The sequence below is a fragment of the Leuresthes tenuis genome, unplaced genomic scaffold (genome assembly GCF_036924035.1).
Source record: "Leuresthes tenuis unplaced genomic scaffold, fLeuTen1.0.hap1 SCAF_11, whole genome shotgun sequence".
In the NCBI taxonomy this organism is placed as follows: Eukaryota; Metazoa; Chordata; class Actinopteri; order Atheriniformes; family Atherinopsidae; genus Leuresthes; species Leuresthes tenuis.
This window is the reverse complement of record NW_027325365.1, coordinates 15650368-15669964: the sequence shown is the minus strand read 5'-3', so window position 1 is coordinate 15669964 and position 19597 is coordinate 15650368. Positions and strand designations below refer to the sequence as shown.

Below are 19597 nucleotides of genomic sequence, written 5' to 3'. Positions count from 1 at the left end.
TCGTACTATTTCCTGCCAAGTTAAGGTTTAAATGATTTATAGATCAATTATTTTTGCTTTTATTGACATGTTCAAAGGTTCTCAGATTTCTTTTTTTTTTAATCTTTTTTTATGGCAACTGAGTTGTAGTTTTGTTTAAAATCTTCACTGCTCTACTTATTCCGCTTGGTTTCAATGTTTTGATTTCTCACAAGTCCACTTTTTACTAACGTTTCTCCTGTCTGTCCTTGGATCTCTAGTCTATTTGCATCTTTACTTATCTATATTGCAAATGAGACCTTGACTTGAGTTTGTCTGTGAGCCATTTTGAAAGCAGAAGAGTTTAATGATGTTTAGATGATTTTTTTCTTAAAAGATACTAAATAAATTCTGACTAAAATGCTGGGTTTCACATGTAGTTGACAAAGAAGCTTCCCTGTATCGTTCTTACCTTCTTGACTTCATACTTGATGGCCAGTTTGACACGACTGAGGCAGGGTCGGTTGTAGGGGCTCGGGGGGCACTGATCCACATCACCGTTCAGAATGGCCTCAACTTCCTCAGTGTTCCGACAAAGATCCAACACACCCACAACAAAGTCTTTACACTGCATGGACAGCTTACGGTAGTCATTCTGCATGAGTGGAAAGTGGAGGAGGTAGATAGATGGAAAAAAAAATAGATCGACAGCTTTTGGTAATCTATGTGACCAGCAGTTAGGAATAATACACCTTTACTTAAATGTAGAAATATAGGCAAATCTAATGAGAGGATTCATCAGACTGTGACTGCGTCGTCAGCCCATTGTTGCTCCTTTGTTTCTTGAATTGTGCGTTACTAGTCGACACTCTGTGTGTTCTGTATGCTTTGCCATTTCACGATAGCTGGTGATTGGTTGTCAGCTCACCTGACATCTACCTTGTATTGTTTTCAAAAATCTCTTAACTCGTTGCCCCTTCAAGATTCAAGCAGCTTCTCCTGACTTTTGACACGAGAAACGACAAAATCGCGATGACATTTATTCGTATTTGCAATTATGATAAGACTCGAGTGGAACAATTGAAAATTGACCTTTCCTTTTTTTTTTTGGCCAAAAAAAATGTCGTAATATATTACATCAGCGAAAAAAAGTGACAGCAACAAAGTAATGAATAAATAGAGACATAAATAAATAAATGAATAGATGAATATTTGATCAATATAACTTTGAATAAATTATTCTATTTCACATTATGTTCTTATGTTCGTCTTCACCAGTTAGACCAAAAACTAAAAGATAAAAATGGTTTGTTTGGGAGAGAACTGTGAACACAAGAAATGAATGAATATTCAAATGGCCATTTAAAGACATTGTGTTTAACATCAAACCGAGTAGGGTGATGCACTGCTGTGCAGCAGCTTATTATCAGCATGAAGCGGGTATAAACAGTGTATAGCTCCTACAGCTATTCCACCAACTCTCCTGCGAGACAAAATAGAACCATCAGCTCTCTTCAGTTTTCTACTCATTCCTCATTTATATGTTTTGCTGTCACTCAGGAGAGGCTAGAGTAAGGAGTTAAGAGCACATGGTTAGGGTTAGAGGGAGCATAAATGGTTAGTGTCAATGTGTTTTAAAATTAATTGATCATGGAAGCACATGGATGCTCACTGACACAAAACAGCAGCCCAAACATACAATGTCTTCTGGTAACTCTTAACCCTGAATTGTGGCACAGCTACCTTTTGGAAACAAGGACAAACTCCTTCTTCACATGGCTCCACAAAAGCTGATTGAACAGGCACACAGCAAGCAGATGGAGGCTTCTGGCTATTTATATAGGGGAATGGTTCTCATTATGCTCTCCTCTCCAGGTTCATGCTCTGCTTAAATAAACCCTCACAGTGTGCTGAAGCAAAAACTTATACACAGGTCTCCCCAGTAGAATAATTAGCTTTTAACACTGTTGGAAACCATTAGTTCTGCTCCGGCTTTTTGAACACATTTTTCTGTATTTATGAGTGTGCTCTGTATGTTTTGCTTTTACTGATCATGAACTTAATTCACATTCCTGCAGCGTTTGACCCTTTTAGTGACAATCCTCTTTCTAGCATGACTTGGACAGCATCTGTATTGAATGTAAAACTCACTTTTCATTTCAAGCTCACTTGCTGGAATTGTGTGATTGTGCTTTTAAACGCCATACGTCTTTAGAATATGAAAGCACTCTTTAGGATTTATCATAAAAATGACAGTATAAATACATAAATTTTGGACATCACTCACAAGCATCTGCAGGCCCTTCAGGGATGTGAGTGAAAAGGTGACATTTGATGTATGTTTTCTTTAAGTTGATAGGTGAAATCAATCAGTTTGATATAAATCAACAATACATTTGGGTAGAAGAAGAATCTAAATCAAGTATATTTACACTGCTAGATGTAGAATCCACACACAGAAGCTATGCACATGAAAATCCAATATCAGTGCAAAGAATATATGTTCTACCTCTGGAGAGGAGATTAAGGAAGAGGTTGTGAGACTGAAATTGAGGACGGGGCAGAGTGAAATAGAATGACACTGGTTATGGGTGAGTGAACTGAGGGGACACAAACTGAATGTACGATGGAGGGATGATTTGAAGTGAAAGACCATAGCACTGGACTTCAGTAGATATTCAACCACATATGTCATATTCTTTTACCTTTTCTCTTCCTGTCTTTGAGCTCAGCTTCTCAAAATATGAACCAGAATAAACTTGGCTTTAACACTGGCTAAAATGCAAATTAGAAAATTAAATGACTCATGTGAAACTGATGGCCTGTCTTAAAAACTAAGATGTTTGAAGATAAATGTTACCTCGTTGGGCGGGTCCTGTTGCCTGTGGAAGCCCCCACGTGTTCATCTAATGTGCAACATGAGCAACACTCATCTCAGCATTTTGACAGGTTGGAAATTTTGCCAGTGGGAAAGAAAACAATGTTTGCTCGCAACGATTATTTGATTGTGAGAACATCTGATCAAATTTGATGCTTTCTGCAGAAGCAAATGCACACATGAGCTGTGTCTTACTCTAGAGGCATTATGAATGCATGAACAAACTTATACCTTCCTTCAATTATATGGTTTTACATATCAGTAAAAGAATAAAAATAAAATCTGGTCCCGGGTCTGGAGCATTCAGGTGTGTATCGACATAATGCCAAGGAGGAAAGGCCATTTCTAAACCAGAAGGAGTCCATCATTCTACAGAAGGATAATTCACGAGTGGACAACATTTAAGACACCTGCCAAGCTTTTCAGAAGTGGACACAATGGTCTGTATTTCAATTTAATTCTTCAAAAATAAAATAAAAGTCAATGAATATTATGATGCATTTCTGCTAATAAATGTATTATTTCTACAAATATCAAGTGAATGTGTGAACAGCAGAAGAGCTTTTTTTTAATTATTGAGCTCAAGCAGTATCCACCAGTCAGTGTCTACATGCCTTAAACAGGACGGCAGAAAGTAAGTGAAACTGAAAACTTCCCTGCAATATCGTCTTTTAATAATTTCTCTAATTATTTATCTTTTGAACTGATTCACACATTTGGTGAGGATTGTATATTTGAAATCTTTTTACGTTCTCAGGTGTCATTTAGGTGCCACTATTGGCAGTAATGATTGATTATCATTGATCTGCTGTTGATGTTGTATGATGTGTTCTCAAGCCAACCTTTATACCTTTTAATCTTCATATTTGATTTCCTTGTGTAAACTCTGATTGACTGGTACTATTGGCATACTGTGAAACATTATTTGATGTTTTAAAGTAATGAGATGATGATGTGAATCATCATGACATGGGGATAAATGAAGACAGAGGACACGGGGGGTGATAATGAGATGGTAATGAGACAGATAAGTTCGAACACAACCAAGGTCCCTCAGGTGAGCCCTTCTCATTAATTTGTCAGGAGACGGGGAACAGAATGACAAGCAGACAGGCTGAATATCAAACAAAAAAGTGGGCAGAAAGCGGAGGGACAATGAATGAGGACAGACATAAATTAATGGAGTGTTAGAGGAAACACTGAAGCAACACATAGGTGGACAAAGGAGGACAAATAAGCAGAGAGTGGGAATCAGAGACAGTTTTGTTGTATTGTTATTGTATTGTTATTTTTAAGTATTTTGATTTTGATCTCATTTGTTAATACGATTTTGTGTTCTCAAATGATGAACTCAACTTTTAGCACAGATAAGTGCTGTTAATACTGTACCTGTATTTTTTTTGTACAAATGAGTCAGACACAGGTGATCAGTCATGATGGGCAGGATGAGTACTGTGGCATAGCATGTTTCTTGTTAATATTTTAATAAGATCCATATATAAGCCACATAAGATTAAATAAAAGCAGCGTTATGAAATATTGGTCTTAATTGGTGATCTAAGTATTAGAAAAGGTGGCAAGCTTATAGCTGTGAATTACTTGTGTACAATACATGTGGAATGCACTGATAACGGGGAAGTGATGCTGCCAATTTTGAAGTGTATTGTAATCTGTTGTGTATTCTGTAAAAATGTACAACAGATTGAATTCAACTGCATCACATTTTAACTGCTGTTCAGCACTGCGTGTCTTTCAAAAAGCCACAATCTGGCTGGAGATTCTGGGAGAAGCACAACATAAAAGACAGCTGTAATCATCAAGGGAACACATTTTCTTAAACAGGCATTTTGTCTAGCTTTTATCCATAAGTATATTTCATTTGCCAGGTCCTCTCCACCTCAAACCCCCGCTAAAAGCATGTGCACATTGGCCCAGTAGTGTACAGCTCTAATTCAACAGCCTGGGAAAGATTAAAGTCATTCATTCATTCTAAAAGATAAATGAATCACACAGAAATTCATTTAGATAATGCCTTTATATGACCCTTAGCTATTATAACTGAAACTCCACGTCTGTTCCAAAACTTTCTGAAAATGTCTGTATGCAACATTTTAAAGATGATGTATGACTTTATCTTTTCCCAAAGGGGAAAAATAATGCGTCACAGCAGTTATTCAGAGTCAGAAAAAGATTATTGCACTGATCCATGTGAGCTGTAAAGAACAATATCAATATAATCAAATATAGATTGACAATGCACATGAAAAATAGAAGTGGAAACTAAAACTCAAACTGTACCCACACACTGATAGACCACCTTGCTTGATATGTGTATTTGCACCGTCAGCATTGTCAAAGAAACAATATGTATTTCTGCATTTTTTGCATATACAGTAGAATCTGAGTCTCTTTCTAAAACTCAAACATCTTTTATATTTACCTGAAGCGATAAAGTGTACCATTTAAATTTCATTTCGCCCAAGAAGAGACTGAATTGGAAATATATAGTTCTGTGGATTAATTAAAGCCAAGAGTGCACTGGGAAATCCAGTCCAGATGAGAGCTCAACGATTAAAGTTCAGTCACAGACAGAAATAGAATGAAGCACTGGCTGGGACGGTTCCACAAATGTTCTCTCAGCGCTATACTCCTACTCTACAAAAACTTCAAAATCAATTGAAATTAAGATGGCGATGAAAATGCCAGAACCAGGGATGGGATCAGATAGTTGGCTGAATCCTTACAGATCAGCAGATATTGACTCACTCATCAAATCTTCTATTCATTTCTTCTGTTTCTGTTCGAATCTGTTGGTTTTCTGGGCTCTTTTTTCTCTCGGCTTCCCTCCTGTTCCTGGCTTCCACAGGCGTGGCTCCTGGAGTGGCTGATCATTGATGCAACTCACCTGTGACGGTCTGTCCTCCAGTTGGTGCCGGTTTGTCTGCTCACATGTGGTATAGTTCAGACAAAATCATTTTACCTTGCGTTCGCTGAAGATCACTTGTGTAAACTTGCACTTTTTGAGTTTTTTTCCGTCAGGAAGAGGACTCAGTCAACCTTGGATTTGTTTTTGCTGAGGGCTTTTTTTTTCTTCAAGACTGGAGTCAACAACCCAGAGCCTCAATTTATTTCTCTTCAAATCAGTCATCACTAATCTTCTTCAAGCCACTCTGCGCAGCCAACTTCTCTGAGGGATTACTAACTCACAGTTACAAGGGAGACCCAGCTTGGTCAGTAAATATTTCATTTTTCACCTTGGATGCAAACTTTCACCTGGAGGCTTACATGTTCTCTTCCTCTCCGCGGACTATCTCAGCCCCTCAGTAATTTCTTTTTGACCTACCCGCACTTTGGATCAGCTCCAATGCATTTAACCTTGTCAATAAACACTATTCATAAGTCAATTGAGTCAGTTTCTTATTAGGGTCCTGCAAAAATGAGACCGAAGCATGGCTGTTCTTGACATGCAGGTTGGAAGTAATTTTACCAAGTGTAAAATATATATTAAAGGGAGGACACCTGCAACAAATAAAAAGGGACTTTAAAAGTTCTCTTTAGGAAAAAACATACTCCTTGGTTGTTGTTTTTTTCCCCATTGTTATTCAGTTATGTACATGCAAAATGTCTGCACAGTTTCAATGACAACAGTCCACACCAGAAGTTGTGATTCTCTCCCACAGGGGTCAGTTCCTGAACGAGCTGAAATGCCTCATTTGTAGTCTTACCTTTTCTTAACTCTCGAGTATACATCAGCCATGCACAGCACTATTTTTGACTAGCTTACCAATCAGGGCAGACTACACCTTTCAGAATGTGGATAAGGGGATTGTGTAGGGGGGCTTAAAGAGAGAGGAATACAAACAGAAGGTTTAAGCTGTAAGTATGAGGGGAAAAATGTGTTTTTCTTTTTAGTTCTTAATGAAGCAACATTCACAGCATGATAAAGAAGAAATTATTTCTCTTATATTTAAAAAAAAATGACTGGTCAGGGTTAACAAATGTCAGAGAGCAGAAATAAATCTGTGGTGAGTATAGGACAGTAGAATGACCATGGTTTGGGTTTTTAGTGCTAGTCGTTAATTCTGGTAGTGAGTAATGGAGTTTCTCTTATTTTGATTACCAATTAAAAATAAGCTATGATAGTCTTGGATATGAAGTTTTACATTTTGCTAAAAAAGTAAGTTCAAATTTGTTTTGTTTCTGTTCTGACTGAAAATAAAAACAGTCGACAACTTTGAACATGGATTCCGATTTTTAAAAGAAATGCCTTTGAATTCTATTCCTAATCAGTACGTATTTGAGATGAATCATTCCTCTTTTGTAAATCAGTAGAATATAGGCAAAGAGTTAAACAAAGACAGGAACCACCTCACCTTAAACTCTGTCTCGATGTTGGCCAATCTTGCCAATTCATTGCTGAGCTCGAGGGCAGTAAGCACAGGGTCTTCACTGCTGAGAGACAGGTACGCAGCGCTGGCCAAGCCCTTATATGCATTCATCCTTGAACGGGAGTGGCTAAATGAGTCTTTCTTCTGTTTCTCCACACATTCGGAACATTTACAGAAGTAGTCGTGAGGCCTTTCTATGCGCGTCCCCTTGGTCAAAAGGATGTGAACAATCTCGTACTCCAGACAGTGAGCTGCCAAAATGACGGGTGTGACATCATGGGAAAAACGTGTTCCATCCTCGTCATATGCATAAAAGTCATCATCACGCATCTCCTGCTCTAGAGGGCTCAAAGCCAGTCGGAGGCCTCCACCGAAAGCTGAATGGGCGAGAATTGCTTCAACTATTCGAACGTAACCTTTAGAGATAGCCAAAAGCAGGCCGTCCCCGATCCTGGCCAAACCGTCCTTCTTTAGCAGTAGCTCAGTTACTTCTAGGTGCTCATTACCCACTGCCAGCTGCAAAGCATTCTGTCCCATGTAGTCCACACAATTGAAGTTTAGTGTTTTGGACTCTTCCAGCATTTTGCGCACCACAGGTATGTTTCCATATTCTGCTGCATCCAGAAAACGCTCTTCCTCTGCAGTGAGGGGGGAGCCACGTTCATTGAACATATAGGCGGGTCCCCGCACTGCCTGGCGACGCCCCTTCTCCCTCAGTGTGGTGTGCCGGCGATGCATGGCTTCCACCCTGGGGTAATGGAAAAAGGATACAAAACAGTGAAATCAGGGAAAAGAACAATTTGTAGCGTTGAGCCGGAGGTAGGAGAGAAAGAAAACACTCAGAAATCACAACAAAGAGGTGATGAAGTGGATAAAAAATGGAGGATAGAGGAAGTGACAGTATTATCTTATCAAATAGCTTATTTAGAACTGAGGCAAACAAAGTCATTACTCTTTCTCAGTTTCAACTGTTCAATTCTAAACGAAGACTTCTATCTTGACTTCACAGAGAGCACCAAAACAGTGATATACACTTCCCTGCCCAGAGCTACAAATCACAGCCAGGGTCAAAGTTCATTGCAGTCAACAGCTCTGGCTGGCAAGACATAAATGAGGCTGTCAGCTCAATTGGCTCTGGCTTGAAAAACTAACACCATGCGCCAGTGGTCATCTAAAGACTCTGACCAGCAGTGGATTGAACTTTTGTCATAGCCACATGCATGGAAATGGACATCTCTTTGATGCTCTGTACAATGTTTTCCATTGTCTTTCATTCTGTATGGAGCGGTGCCAGGATAGTTCACGGTGATTAGGTTAAAAGGGGTCATACTATACTTGAAAACCACATTTCTAGTTTAAATGTTCTTATTATTCACCTAAAAAGTCCAAAAGGTTATTCTGCTTATTCGTTATTCTGCATCTGAGTGTTACAGTCATCATGTAATGAGCATAACTGACAAAGGGTCTCGTTTCACAGTTGCTACTGAAATGTAAAAAATATCAAGTAAGCTCATTTGTACTCACTGTACAACTGTAATTCCCCTTTTTACGTTGTATGTGTCTGAGTGGGTGGGTGTGTGCGCACTAGGTATATGTGTATGGATATAGGCCAAGACATTGGAGGAAAAGGTGAAAATGGAAACCTGTTCTTCGTAGAAATATTCACCCAACGGTGTCAATGCTGAGCTGAGAAAATGAAGATGGCTCTCCGAGGCAAGTCTCGTGTGCGTTTGTCAGCGTGCATTTTAACCGTACAAAAGGCCGTTGCATTTGATTTTCAATTTACACTATCAGCTGTGTATGCCTCAGGCTGTCAGTCAATGGGAGAGGAAAAAGAAATCTACATTCTACTTGCTTTCCCTTGGTATGCTCACTCACATACAAAGTTGCAGACAGTGCAAAGATAAGAACCCTAAAAATACATTTTCCCTTAAACGTAAACCCATACAAACAGCCTACAGCAAACACTACCTCTGTAAAGCTTTTGATGTGCTTTTTGTTGTCTTCGTCAGAGAGAAAAAAAGAAATTCCTGGGAGCCATAATTTTCTCTGTTGATTTACTACAATGTATTTTTTGCTGTGATAGGTGCCCGATCTATTCTCACCCCCCCCCCCACCTCCACGGAAACACAAACATACTATATTTGGGAGGATTGGGAGGACTCTTCATAAACAGAGGGACAGGCTGGCAGTCAGCCCATTACAGCCCTTATAGTCGGGTAATGAATCGCCATTTTCCATCCCTTGCTATCTCTTTCTCCAAGCATCCTTGATTGTTTGTGATTTGGATCTGAGATAGAACTTATCTGCATCATCTCTACGTGAAATTACAGTAACCTGCACAAGAATAGGCACTAACAATGGAGATGGTTGGATAGAGAGAAACCGTGTTTGTGTTTTGGGGACAAAAGAATTATTGGTCTTCAAAGGAATGACTATCTATTTATGTGTCTGGTGTTTGACATTGTGTTTGTACAATGCAAAATAAGATTAAAGGACTCGCCACATCATCAATCAAACAGGTGCACAGAATGATGTCATGCCACAGGAAGAGGAGTCCTACTCCATTTTAAGACAAGCCACACATACGTCACACTCTAAACGGTCCCACTAAAATTTACTTTTTGTTCACCTGCAAGTAAAACATTCCCTGTACTTCAAATCAAAACTAATCGCAGTAAATTTTGTGCTAATGGAATACTCAGTGTATGATTGCATGCTTATTTTATAATCCTAAATCTATATACTATAATATGGGTATTTGACTGTTACTGAGTTCTTATTCCAATGCTGCATCCAGGCAGAGCTTTCTGCAGGTCACTCAGAGTACATGGCAAGTGAAGAAGCTCCTTCTCCCCTCCCCTACTTATGACAACACTATAAGAAAAGGGGAAAATATCCACATATACACTGTTGTTGCTAGTGATTCCAACACATGACAGCAGTTTGGTTCTCAACTCACAATTATCACAGCTCAGGCACCTAACTGGCTCAAGTTTATAATCAATTTGATGCTGTAAAATTCTGTTGAGCTTGAAAGTCAATATTTGATATGAACATATTTAGTCTTCAACACAGCCTGAACCTTCTTAGACAAGCTTTGTTGTAATTTTTAGATAGTCTTTAGGAAAAGTTCTCAAGGCTTCTTGAAGGATATTTTAAAGCTCTTCTTTGGATGTTGGCTGCATTTTGTCACAAATAAAAACACATTCCTCTGAACATGGTCACTACTTTTTGTCAATACAAAAGATTGGAAGAAAGTCTCGCTCATTAGGAGCAAAATACAAAGTAATGATTTACATTTACATTATTTTCATTTTCACAGTAAACTCCACAGTTGCCCATAGTGTCATTATTTCATTATTGTAAGTCATGTTTTGGGGTATAATATCGGTGATTACCCACTGAATCATTCTGAAAATCAGTTGCATGCTTGAGCTGATTTTTACATTAATTTAAGAAGAAGAAGAAAACTTTACCCCTAAAGGAAGGCGATCTAGTGTTATGCTGTGGGAGGTATGATGTTGGCGTCATTTTGATGCACCTCAGGGATCAGTGCAAGTCAATACAACTTTGTTCAGAGTAATTACTGTCATCCTATGCTGAACCACTTTTATCTTGATCAGAGTGGTCTCTTCCATATTACAACACCTACATTCATTGGACATGAGGGGGTCACTGAATGGTTTGATGAGTATGAACATTATGTGAATCATTTACTATTTCTTTGAAGTTACTTGATCTCAACCAAGCTCAACTCGTATGAGTGAATTTGGATTTATGTGTTTTCCACCTCCATCATCTCAACACCAAATGAGGGAATATAATTTGGAAAATTGATCTGTCCCCCTGGTAGAGCTCCACACTACATGGAAGCTGTCATGGTAGTGGTTGGAGGCCCTTTATATCACTGACATAATTCATGTTGGCTTTCCTTTAATTTGTCAACTTGTATTTGAGCTCTAAGTCATTAGTCAGATTGTACAATTACTCTTAAATGCTTAGAACGTCTTCTTTCTCATGGCTGAACTTTCCGAGGTTGGGTTACCAAGTCATTTATAATCGGTACAAGCAAACAATTAGGTTAGGTCGCTTACAGGTCAACAAAGGAGGAGAAAGAAGAGAGCATAATATGAATGAGATTTGAAGTCAAATGTAATGAAGAGGATAATGAATGAAAAACATGCTGCAACTCTGCAAGAACACTGAGAGCATGAGTAGGATATTTCAGCTTTCTTTTAGCTTATTACATATAAGCTAAATGAATGTTAACACTCACACAGAGTCTTTCAAGCAGGAACTTGACAGTTTTTTAGATCAAACACGAGCTTCTCATCCTAATTTAGTAGTAATAAGAAACAGGTCTGTTCACCCTCTGTTACATCCCCATTTACACAACACTCATCCACAAACATACACAGGTGGCAGGCATTAGTGAGAGCATACATGCTTCTTTTCCATGACAGACCTTTTAAGCTGAACACTGGTGTATCAAAGAGGTGACGCAGGGAAGATCAAAGACTCAACACTGAGCCTGTTATTCTGAACTTCTGATGGTCATGGCTGTAATCTGGCAGTTCTGAATATCATTTCAGCACCATAATGTATGTCCTTCTGAATCTCAGTGGATCACTGCAGGGATTTTTTATGTCAGAGGGAACTGTGCAACTAATTTGTGTGGTCTGCTCTATCTTAGTCTCATATGGTTTAGCCTGTGTTTCCTCCTTTCACAGACCAGCACGCACAGAAACAGACAGGTGCTTATGTATTCATGCATTGGACCAAATCTAGAGGCTCTCTCAACATATGAGTAAGGGCTGCAGTGGAAAAGCACACTAGATTGTTCAAACTCCACTTCCTTATATGCACATTCTGTACATACAGAGAGGACACACACCATTTTGATACAGCCTTAGCAGGGTGACTTGAGACTGGGAAGTTCTATTTTTGTGAGAGCTAAAGATTAAGATCACACCACATATCAACACAAGTTATGTTGGGATCAATTTACACACCACCGCACAGTGAATTCATATATGACTAACAAAATTTATCTTCATTCATCCACAATAATGGTGTGCTGATCTGTCTAGTCCTTCTGATGCAACCCATAAAATGCCTTATTACTCCAAGATGAGTGGAAATCTTTGTCCCACAGCTGCCTGAGTGAAAATCCTGTGGACACCATAACTGACCTCTACCTGTTGACATTACAGGTTTATTTGGTGTTTTAGATTATATTAAATCCAGGCTGGATTTGCTTTTTCTTCAAAACTAGTGTCCACTATCCTCTTTTTATAACCTCAAAGTTTATATATGAAAAGACTGACTTTGCACAAGGCCGTAAATTGGTCAATGAATGTTTGGACTAAAATGTGTCAATAGTAAAAGCCAGGACTCACGATTGCCGGGTTTCGGAGTTGATCTCTGTGTCTATGTGCTCAACAGAGCAGTGGTTCCCGCAGTCCGAGAGCTCTGGAGCCCGTTGGTGTCTCTGTCCACGGTGCTGAAAGCGCTCGGCGGTCGCCGCACCTCGTCCTCTCCATTTGGGAAGCGGATCATTGTGGTGGTCATACCCCGCATCTACCGGCACATCCGGTCTTGAACGAAAAGGAGAGCCGGTGTCCCCGGTGCGTTGGCGGAACTTTGGCGGTGTAAAGTGTACAGAGCCCCCGAGTTCCTGGCTCTCCAGAGACGGGTGGAGACACTCTGAAGAGGCGAGGTAAGGTGGATCTGTGTCCCCCAGCAGTGGAGAGGCTGAAGAGAAGAGTTCTAGGGGCCGCGGAGAGGAAGGAGATCCTCGGGGAAGACTGAAAGACAGAGGCGGAGAAGGAGACTCCGAGAGATGCACTCTCTCGCCGCTGTCGCTTTCTTCTCCCTCGTCAGACATTGGGAGAGTTCCTGAGCAACATATGATTTAAATTACCTTAGCTCTGTGAAAGACATTTATCGATGTTTGTCAAAGTTTTCTTGAACAAGTTGCTCCTGTACCGCGCAGCAGCGACTAGCGAAGACCTCCACCTTCACACAAGTGTGCGCGCGCACTAATTGGAGAGCTTTCGGAGAGCGCGCGCAAGAAGACAGCCTTTTACAAAATGGAAGGACCAAGTGGAAGCTCCACGGAGAAGCATAACTTCTATGTTGTTTGACCAGAAACAATTAGTCTACACAATTAAACACAGCTAAACGAAAGACGGAACATTTTGACATATATTAATAAAAAATAACCTCTTTCTTTGAAACAGGAGTTGCAGATATTTTCACCTTTTTTTTTTAAAGAAAAGAACAACAAAACAAACTATAGTCTCAAATGAAAAGCGGGTTAAAAGAGGCCTTAGAAGGGAAGAATGAATCAGTTTCAAAGAGTTAGTTCGTCAGATAGTGAAGGGCTTAATCAACATGTTTACCTATAGACCAGTTACTGGCATAAATCCTGTTTTTCACTTCAGAGAGCAAACAGATGTACTTGTGGTGGGTTTACCACTGCGACCCTGTCCTTGCTTTCTCATAAGTATCCACAAAGCACCTATTGACATTTCTTTCATTAGATATGATGAGAAAAAATATCCACAGCTTGAATCTCATTCTGTTTATGTGTGCGTGTGTTGGTCCTCTAATTAGAACCACAGACCTATTAGTCACGATGGAGACTTCCTGCACCCCCACATGGACAATAACCAGCCCTGACCCAGCTCTTTGATCTGTTATTGTGTTCATGCACCAAGCACATTCACACAATATACTGTTTTCACTGGTAATTATACGTGGATAGAAAAATATATCCAAAACTACTTAAGGTCTCTAAGTCTCAGGCTTATCCAGAACAACAATGAGACTGAGTTTAGTTCAATTAAAATAATAAGGCATTTACTCACTGACTTCATTAAAATGCATGATCACCTGTAAGTTACACAGAAAGACATACTTTGTGAATTCATATTCACTCTAATGAATTTTTTAACACCTCATGATTTCACTGCCACATTCCAGTGGCTTGAAATGACTCAAACAAAAGTCATTTTCAGAAAATGTTTTTAAGAAATTCAATGTACACATGCCTGATCTGTTTTCTGCAGAAATGGGAGATAATGTGAGTCACACATTTCCCACACCATTGCCACATTAGAATAATACTATTGAAATGAAAAACCAATGAAGTGCACATGCTGGATAAATCAAACACATAAAAATAGTTTTAATAATGCTGCAAAACTGGTGTTTCCTATTAGGTGTGTATGGGTTTACTCATGGAAAGCTACCAAAACACCAGCTTCTACACCAAGCTACTTGATATATTCTCTATGAATAGAAAACATGTTCTCTGTAAATTCAGTCAATGCTGAAAACTCTACCTTCATTTGTATCACTTAATGCAAGATGTGATTCACTTTGTTTTGATATCCATTCAAACTTAATGTTGTTTTAAAAAAGTGCCCATGTAGCTTTGTTCATGTGGGCAGATATGGGCAATAATTAAGTTAAAGAAACATGAAGCCAACCAGGAAGTGACAAGCTACCTGATAGAAAAATGGTGAACAGTTCTTTCATGACGGTTTCACAAAATGCAGTTTGCAAAGTGAGAATACATTTGAATATATAGCTAATTATATGTCCCTGCTCATGGAACAAAATTATGAAGTTGGGTCCTGAGACACTAATCAATTGATTAAATTTTGTGACAGATTCACACACTACCATAACATCATGTTGTCTAATAAACAGCATGCGGATAGATCGGACAAACAATAATACCTTGTTTGACAACTCAAATGGGGTAAAGCACTCTTAGATAATCTTAAAGTATTTTTTAAAGGGTTTGAAATTTTCTGGCCTCAGTCCAATCATTTTGTCACAACAGATGTTTTCTCTATTGTCTATCACAAGCAGAACCCCTGCTGTGAAATCCCTGAATGGAGGTTTATAAGAAAGCAACAATCTTGGACAGAAGATTTTTCTGCTCAATGTGAAAAAGTGTGAAATTTCTCTTTCAGAGCCATTGTAAGACAACAATTTCCCATCCAGTGATTCATAATGAATGAAGCATTACACAAAATGGTATATGTTCACTATTATGCTGAAGAAAACCCAACTAATTCTGAGATGAACGTTGATGGCAGTCAAAGTCATTTATTGAATTACATATTGCAACAGAACAAAAGCTGAATCATATTAAACACATTCAACACCATGTCTTCTAAGCAGCGTAAACGCGCTCCTTTCACTGTAGGTTTTAAAATATGCAACTCTCCCAAAAATCTCTCCAAAATCATTCAGCGTAAAGCCTCAGAGACGTACTTACAATCTGAGCTCATAGCAGTTTCTTTTTCATTTCTTCTTTGGAACAAGCCTAGTGACTAACCTTAAAATTAATCTGGCAGCCCAGTGAGTATGAGATGTGAAAAACCCTAACTCTAACCCCCTCATGTGAAAAGCATTGCTTTCAGTTGTTTCCATCTGTGTCATCAGCAAGCTGCCTGCAGCATCTGGTAGAAAACCAAGCAGAAGAAACAAAGTCATGAAATCGAAATTTTGAGGATGTAATTATGCCCACTGCACTGGTCATTATTAGAGAGAATCGGGATGTTGACAGTGCTATGACTGTTTATACCAGTTCTTCAGACATGCTGGACTTACTGAAGTTTTTTTTAATTAAACATTACTGGGAAAATGTACTGCTGCAACACAAAAATAGCTCCAGAAGAAGCCATCCAGAAAGTCAAATGTGCGTATACAAATGTAACTACACAGTTTTGCCATCTCAGTTTAACTTTTTGTTTTTATCTTTACTTTTTTTTTTAGTCTCTCCCACTTTTTTGTAACATTTGAAACAATGTAACTTTTTAGGTTTTGATGGGTCATACAAATGCCTTCAGAAGCTCTCTTTAGAAAGCTCTGTTTTTCAAATGTATGTGTGATCGAGAGGTGCACAACGGGCCGATGTACCAGGTGCGCCAAATACTGTGACATCTATTTTGGCACGCAGTGCCTTTTGTGATTTGGAGAATGTGGCTGGCTCCACATTTGACTGGTATTTCCCTCTGGCATTGTGACAGCATTTTTTAAGTATTGGCTGAAAAAGGACAACTGCAACCCTGTAGTCCCAGCTTGCTCAACAAGTCGCCATCCAGCTGGAGGACAGCAGGCCTAAATGATACTGTATCCCACAAAAATAACCAAGCAAGGTTGGTTTGAAACTCCATTTGGAAAAATGTTCAGACACTGTGTAAAATGCAGATGTCTGTGGAAACAAATTAAACATATTTGATTGAAAACAGCATACAGACAACAAATCCGTTTTTGATTCTTATTTATATTTACTTATCTTAGAACAAAGATTTATATTGAATCTAATATAGAATTTGACCAAGGATGACAAATATCAATCATTCGTCTGTTTTTATTTTTACACTCTGCTGTCCGACTGATGCTGGCAAAGTCCATTTCAGTCCATGTCACAGTTTTATTGGTCTAGAGACCGATGTCACATGGTTTTAGTCACATGCTGCACAAACAAGAAAGCCTTAATAGGATTACAAGCCTTCTCATTTGAGATTTGCATTTAGTTTGTTCCAGTGCCAGTACATTAACTTGTTTATTTTTTTCTTTAATTTTTAATAATCCCTTTGGAGGTTCTTTGGGGAAACATAAGCTTGAAGATTACTGAAGAGACGATATTAAATATTAAATAAACAGATGTTTATTATAAACAGATGGTTAAAAGATACAGCAGAATCAATTTGAGCAGAATGTGTGAGAAATGAAGACCATGACCTATTAGGCTGGTCTATCTTTGATTTCAATGTTTTTAATACAACATCTGTTAGGTGGTAAACAAATGTCTTTGTGGGTTTCTATATAAGGGTTGAAGTGCTCTATGATTGAAGTTATCTGTGAGACTGAGAGGCTAAATGTGGTAAAATGGCATCACAAAAGGCCAGAAAAACATGAAAAAGAAAAGCACTCAGGGATTAAAAGAGACTCAAAACAGCTAAACGATGAGCTAACAACTAAAAACAGAGATCAAAATTAATCAAAAAACAGCTACAAAATTATCTCAAAAGACTCAAAGCAACTACAAATTGTTTTAAATTGGCAAAAGATGACCAAAATGAGTAAATAAAACCTCCCAAATGACTCCCAAAAAACAGAAAGAAAATAACTTATATCAACCTAAAAAAAACAACAAAGATGCTTACAACAACTACAAATATATATACATATATTAAAAAATGTAGACTAAATCTCACATCTCTATATTTCGTCAAGCTGATGCAAATATATTATATATTACTCTGTATTTTTCAAACATTTAAGAAAGAATCATTTCCATGGGATGATTTAACAAGTTTTTTGATTCTGCTTCCTGTTGACCCTTGATATCTCGCACAGCCTCTCTCCTGCTCTCTGTGTTCATATACTTTACTGTTACACAATTTTTAATTCATAATAGAGCTGTTATTTACATTTTTAAGAAAACATGCAGCAGTCATTGATTGTATAACCTTGTCATCTTTTAAACTTGCCCCCTTTGTAGAGTAGGATGTTGGGACCCTCTGGTTAAAAATTCATCCATAAAGGTATCACCCAACACATGTAAACAAGGTCACATAGAAAGCCGGCTTCCTTCTGAGTGGCTTTAACAGGGCAATCAGTGGTGATGCTTTCGTTGGTGGAGGACATGATGCCCATCACTCACACCCTCCATTATCCTCATGGTAATTTTACTGGTCACTTGATCAATAACTCATCAGCGCAATAGTGGGAGTAAGACTTCCCCGAGGGCCACAGATTTACTCCTGTGGGTTGCTCTGATATTTTTGTTGTCATTTTCCCTGTTGAGATTGTATTGGCAGTCAAAAATTGAAGTCCATGAACACTATGTGCACATTCTATTGATAGAGGGCAACATTAGAAGCAGTGAAATGCTTGAAGCTTTCATTATGTCATTACGTCTACCTGTTTTATGTCTGAGGTTTTGATGAACGACTAATAACTTGTATTTCATGGAGTACTCTGCCAACTTGCCTTCATTATAGGTATCAGATTCTGTATGTTTTGGTATGTGCAGGCATCTGAACAACACACACATTCTACTTTGTGCACAAAGACACAGAAGAAATAATGCAAATCCATGCAATTGAAAGCTCTACAAGAAATGGTTTCTCTTCATCTGTTCTGCTATCACTTACATGCTGTATATTCACAGTCTGCTCCTGATGAGATTAATGAGCAGTCGTTGGCATTAATTATTTAGAGTACATCACAGAAATTAAACACATGGCAAATATTTAAAGTCCTGCTCAACCCTTGAGAACCATTTATTATTTACTAATAAACACTCAACAAATGGATAATTTTAGACTAACTCTATACGGTGCATTCTGCTATCAGAATGCAAACCAACTAGACATGAATTAATTTGCAACCTATGAAAACTACTGTCACACTGTTGTTAATTGGAAACAAGAACATACACATAATTGGCCTGGTCTCAGTGAATTTACTACATTCCCATATTGGTGCATGACTATAAATCATCATGGAAAGTTATGGTAAGCATTTTTAACTCTGCAATATACTATGTAGTTTGTTTTCAGAGTCTGTATGTGTCAACACCAAGCCTTGGAGTGGTCAAATTGAGCAGAGGAAATAATCCAAATGGAAGGGTAAAAGATCGTCGTCTAGACGTAAAAGACACAGAGATAAATGTAAACATGGCCATTTCACAGCCAAGCTGGATGTCGATATTGTTGTGAATTAGAATTTTCTCTGCTCAGCTCATTCAGTTCCGCCTTGAGACAACCAAACAACTGATATTCTTCTCTGACTTTTATTATGTTGCTTCAATTAAACTCAGAAATGCCTACTGAACTGAGACAGATTATGTGCATGAGAAGTTGAGAAGGTATTAAGATATAATTTGCTGTTCAAATTTTTTATCATGATGACGGATTCTTTGCACAGAATTTTAAAAATCATTTGAAAGCAAAAGTTTGTGCAGTGAAAATATCAGTTTAAGAGCAATACAGCACTTTTATACAGTGTTACAAAGGAATACAATATGAAGTTAAAATGACAGAAAAGTTATAAAATCATGTCAACTGAAACTAAGTGAGTTTACACAGTTTTGAAGCTGTTATGATGATTTTAAGAAGTGGTGCCATGAGGAAACTAAATGAGAGATGTCTGTGAATGGTGGTGTGAACTGGGGAAAAAACACCATGCACTTAGTACAGACTTCCAGGCTGACCTGAAGTAACCCGGAGTGGCTGTTTCATTATGTGCAGACCTTAACGGGACTCTATGACAGCGTTGGAGGCCTAAAAGGCCATTATAATAGGAAGAAAGAAAACATTTTTTACAGCGAAAATAC

The 19597-nt window shown here is 38.4% G+C and overlaps 1 protein-coding gene across 1 annotated transcript in view; it reads right to left on the bottom strand.

Moving 5' to 3' along the window:
- trpc7b (transient receptor potential cation channel, subfamily C, member 7b) overlaps positions 1 to 13114 on the bottom strand; it is a 49018-nt gene extending 35904 nt beyond the window's left edge. The window contains exons 1-3 of the mRNA XM_072395288.1: positions 12627 to 13114; positions 7210 to 7972; positions 431 to 613 (exon numbers count right to left, since the gene is read on the bottom strand). Coding sequence (XP_072251389.1) covers positions 431 to 613; positions 7210 to 7972; positions 12627 to 13114 — 1434 coding nt within the window. The remainder of the gene's footprint in view (positions 1 to 430; positions 614 to 7209; positions 7973 to 12626) is intronic.
- Between the last annotated feature and the right edge of the window lie 6483 nt (positions 13115 to 19597).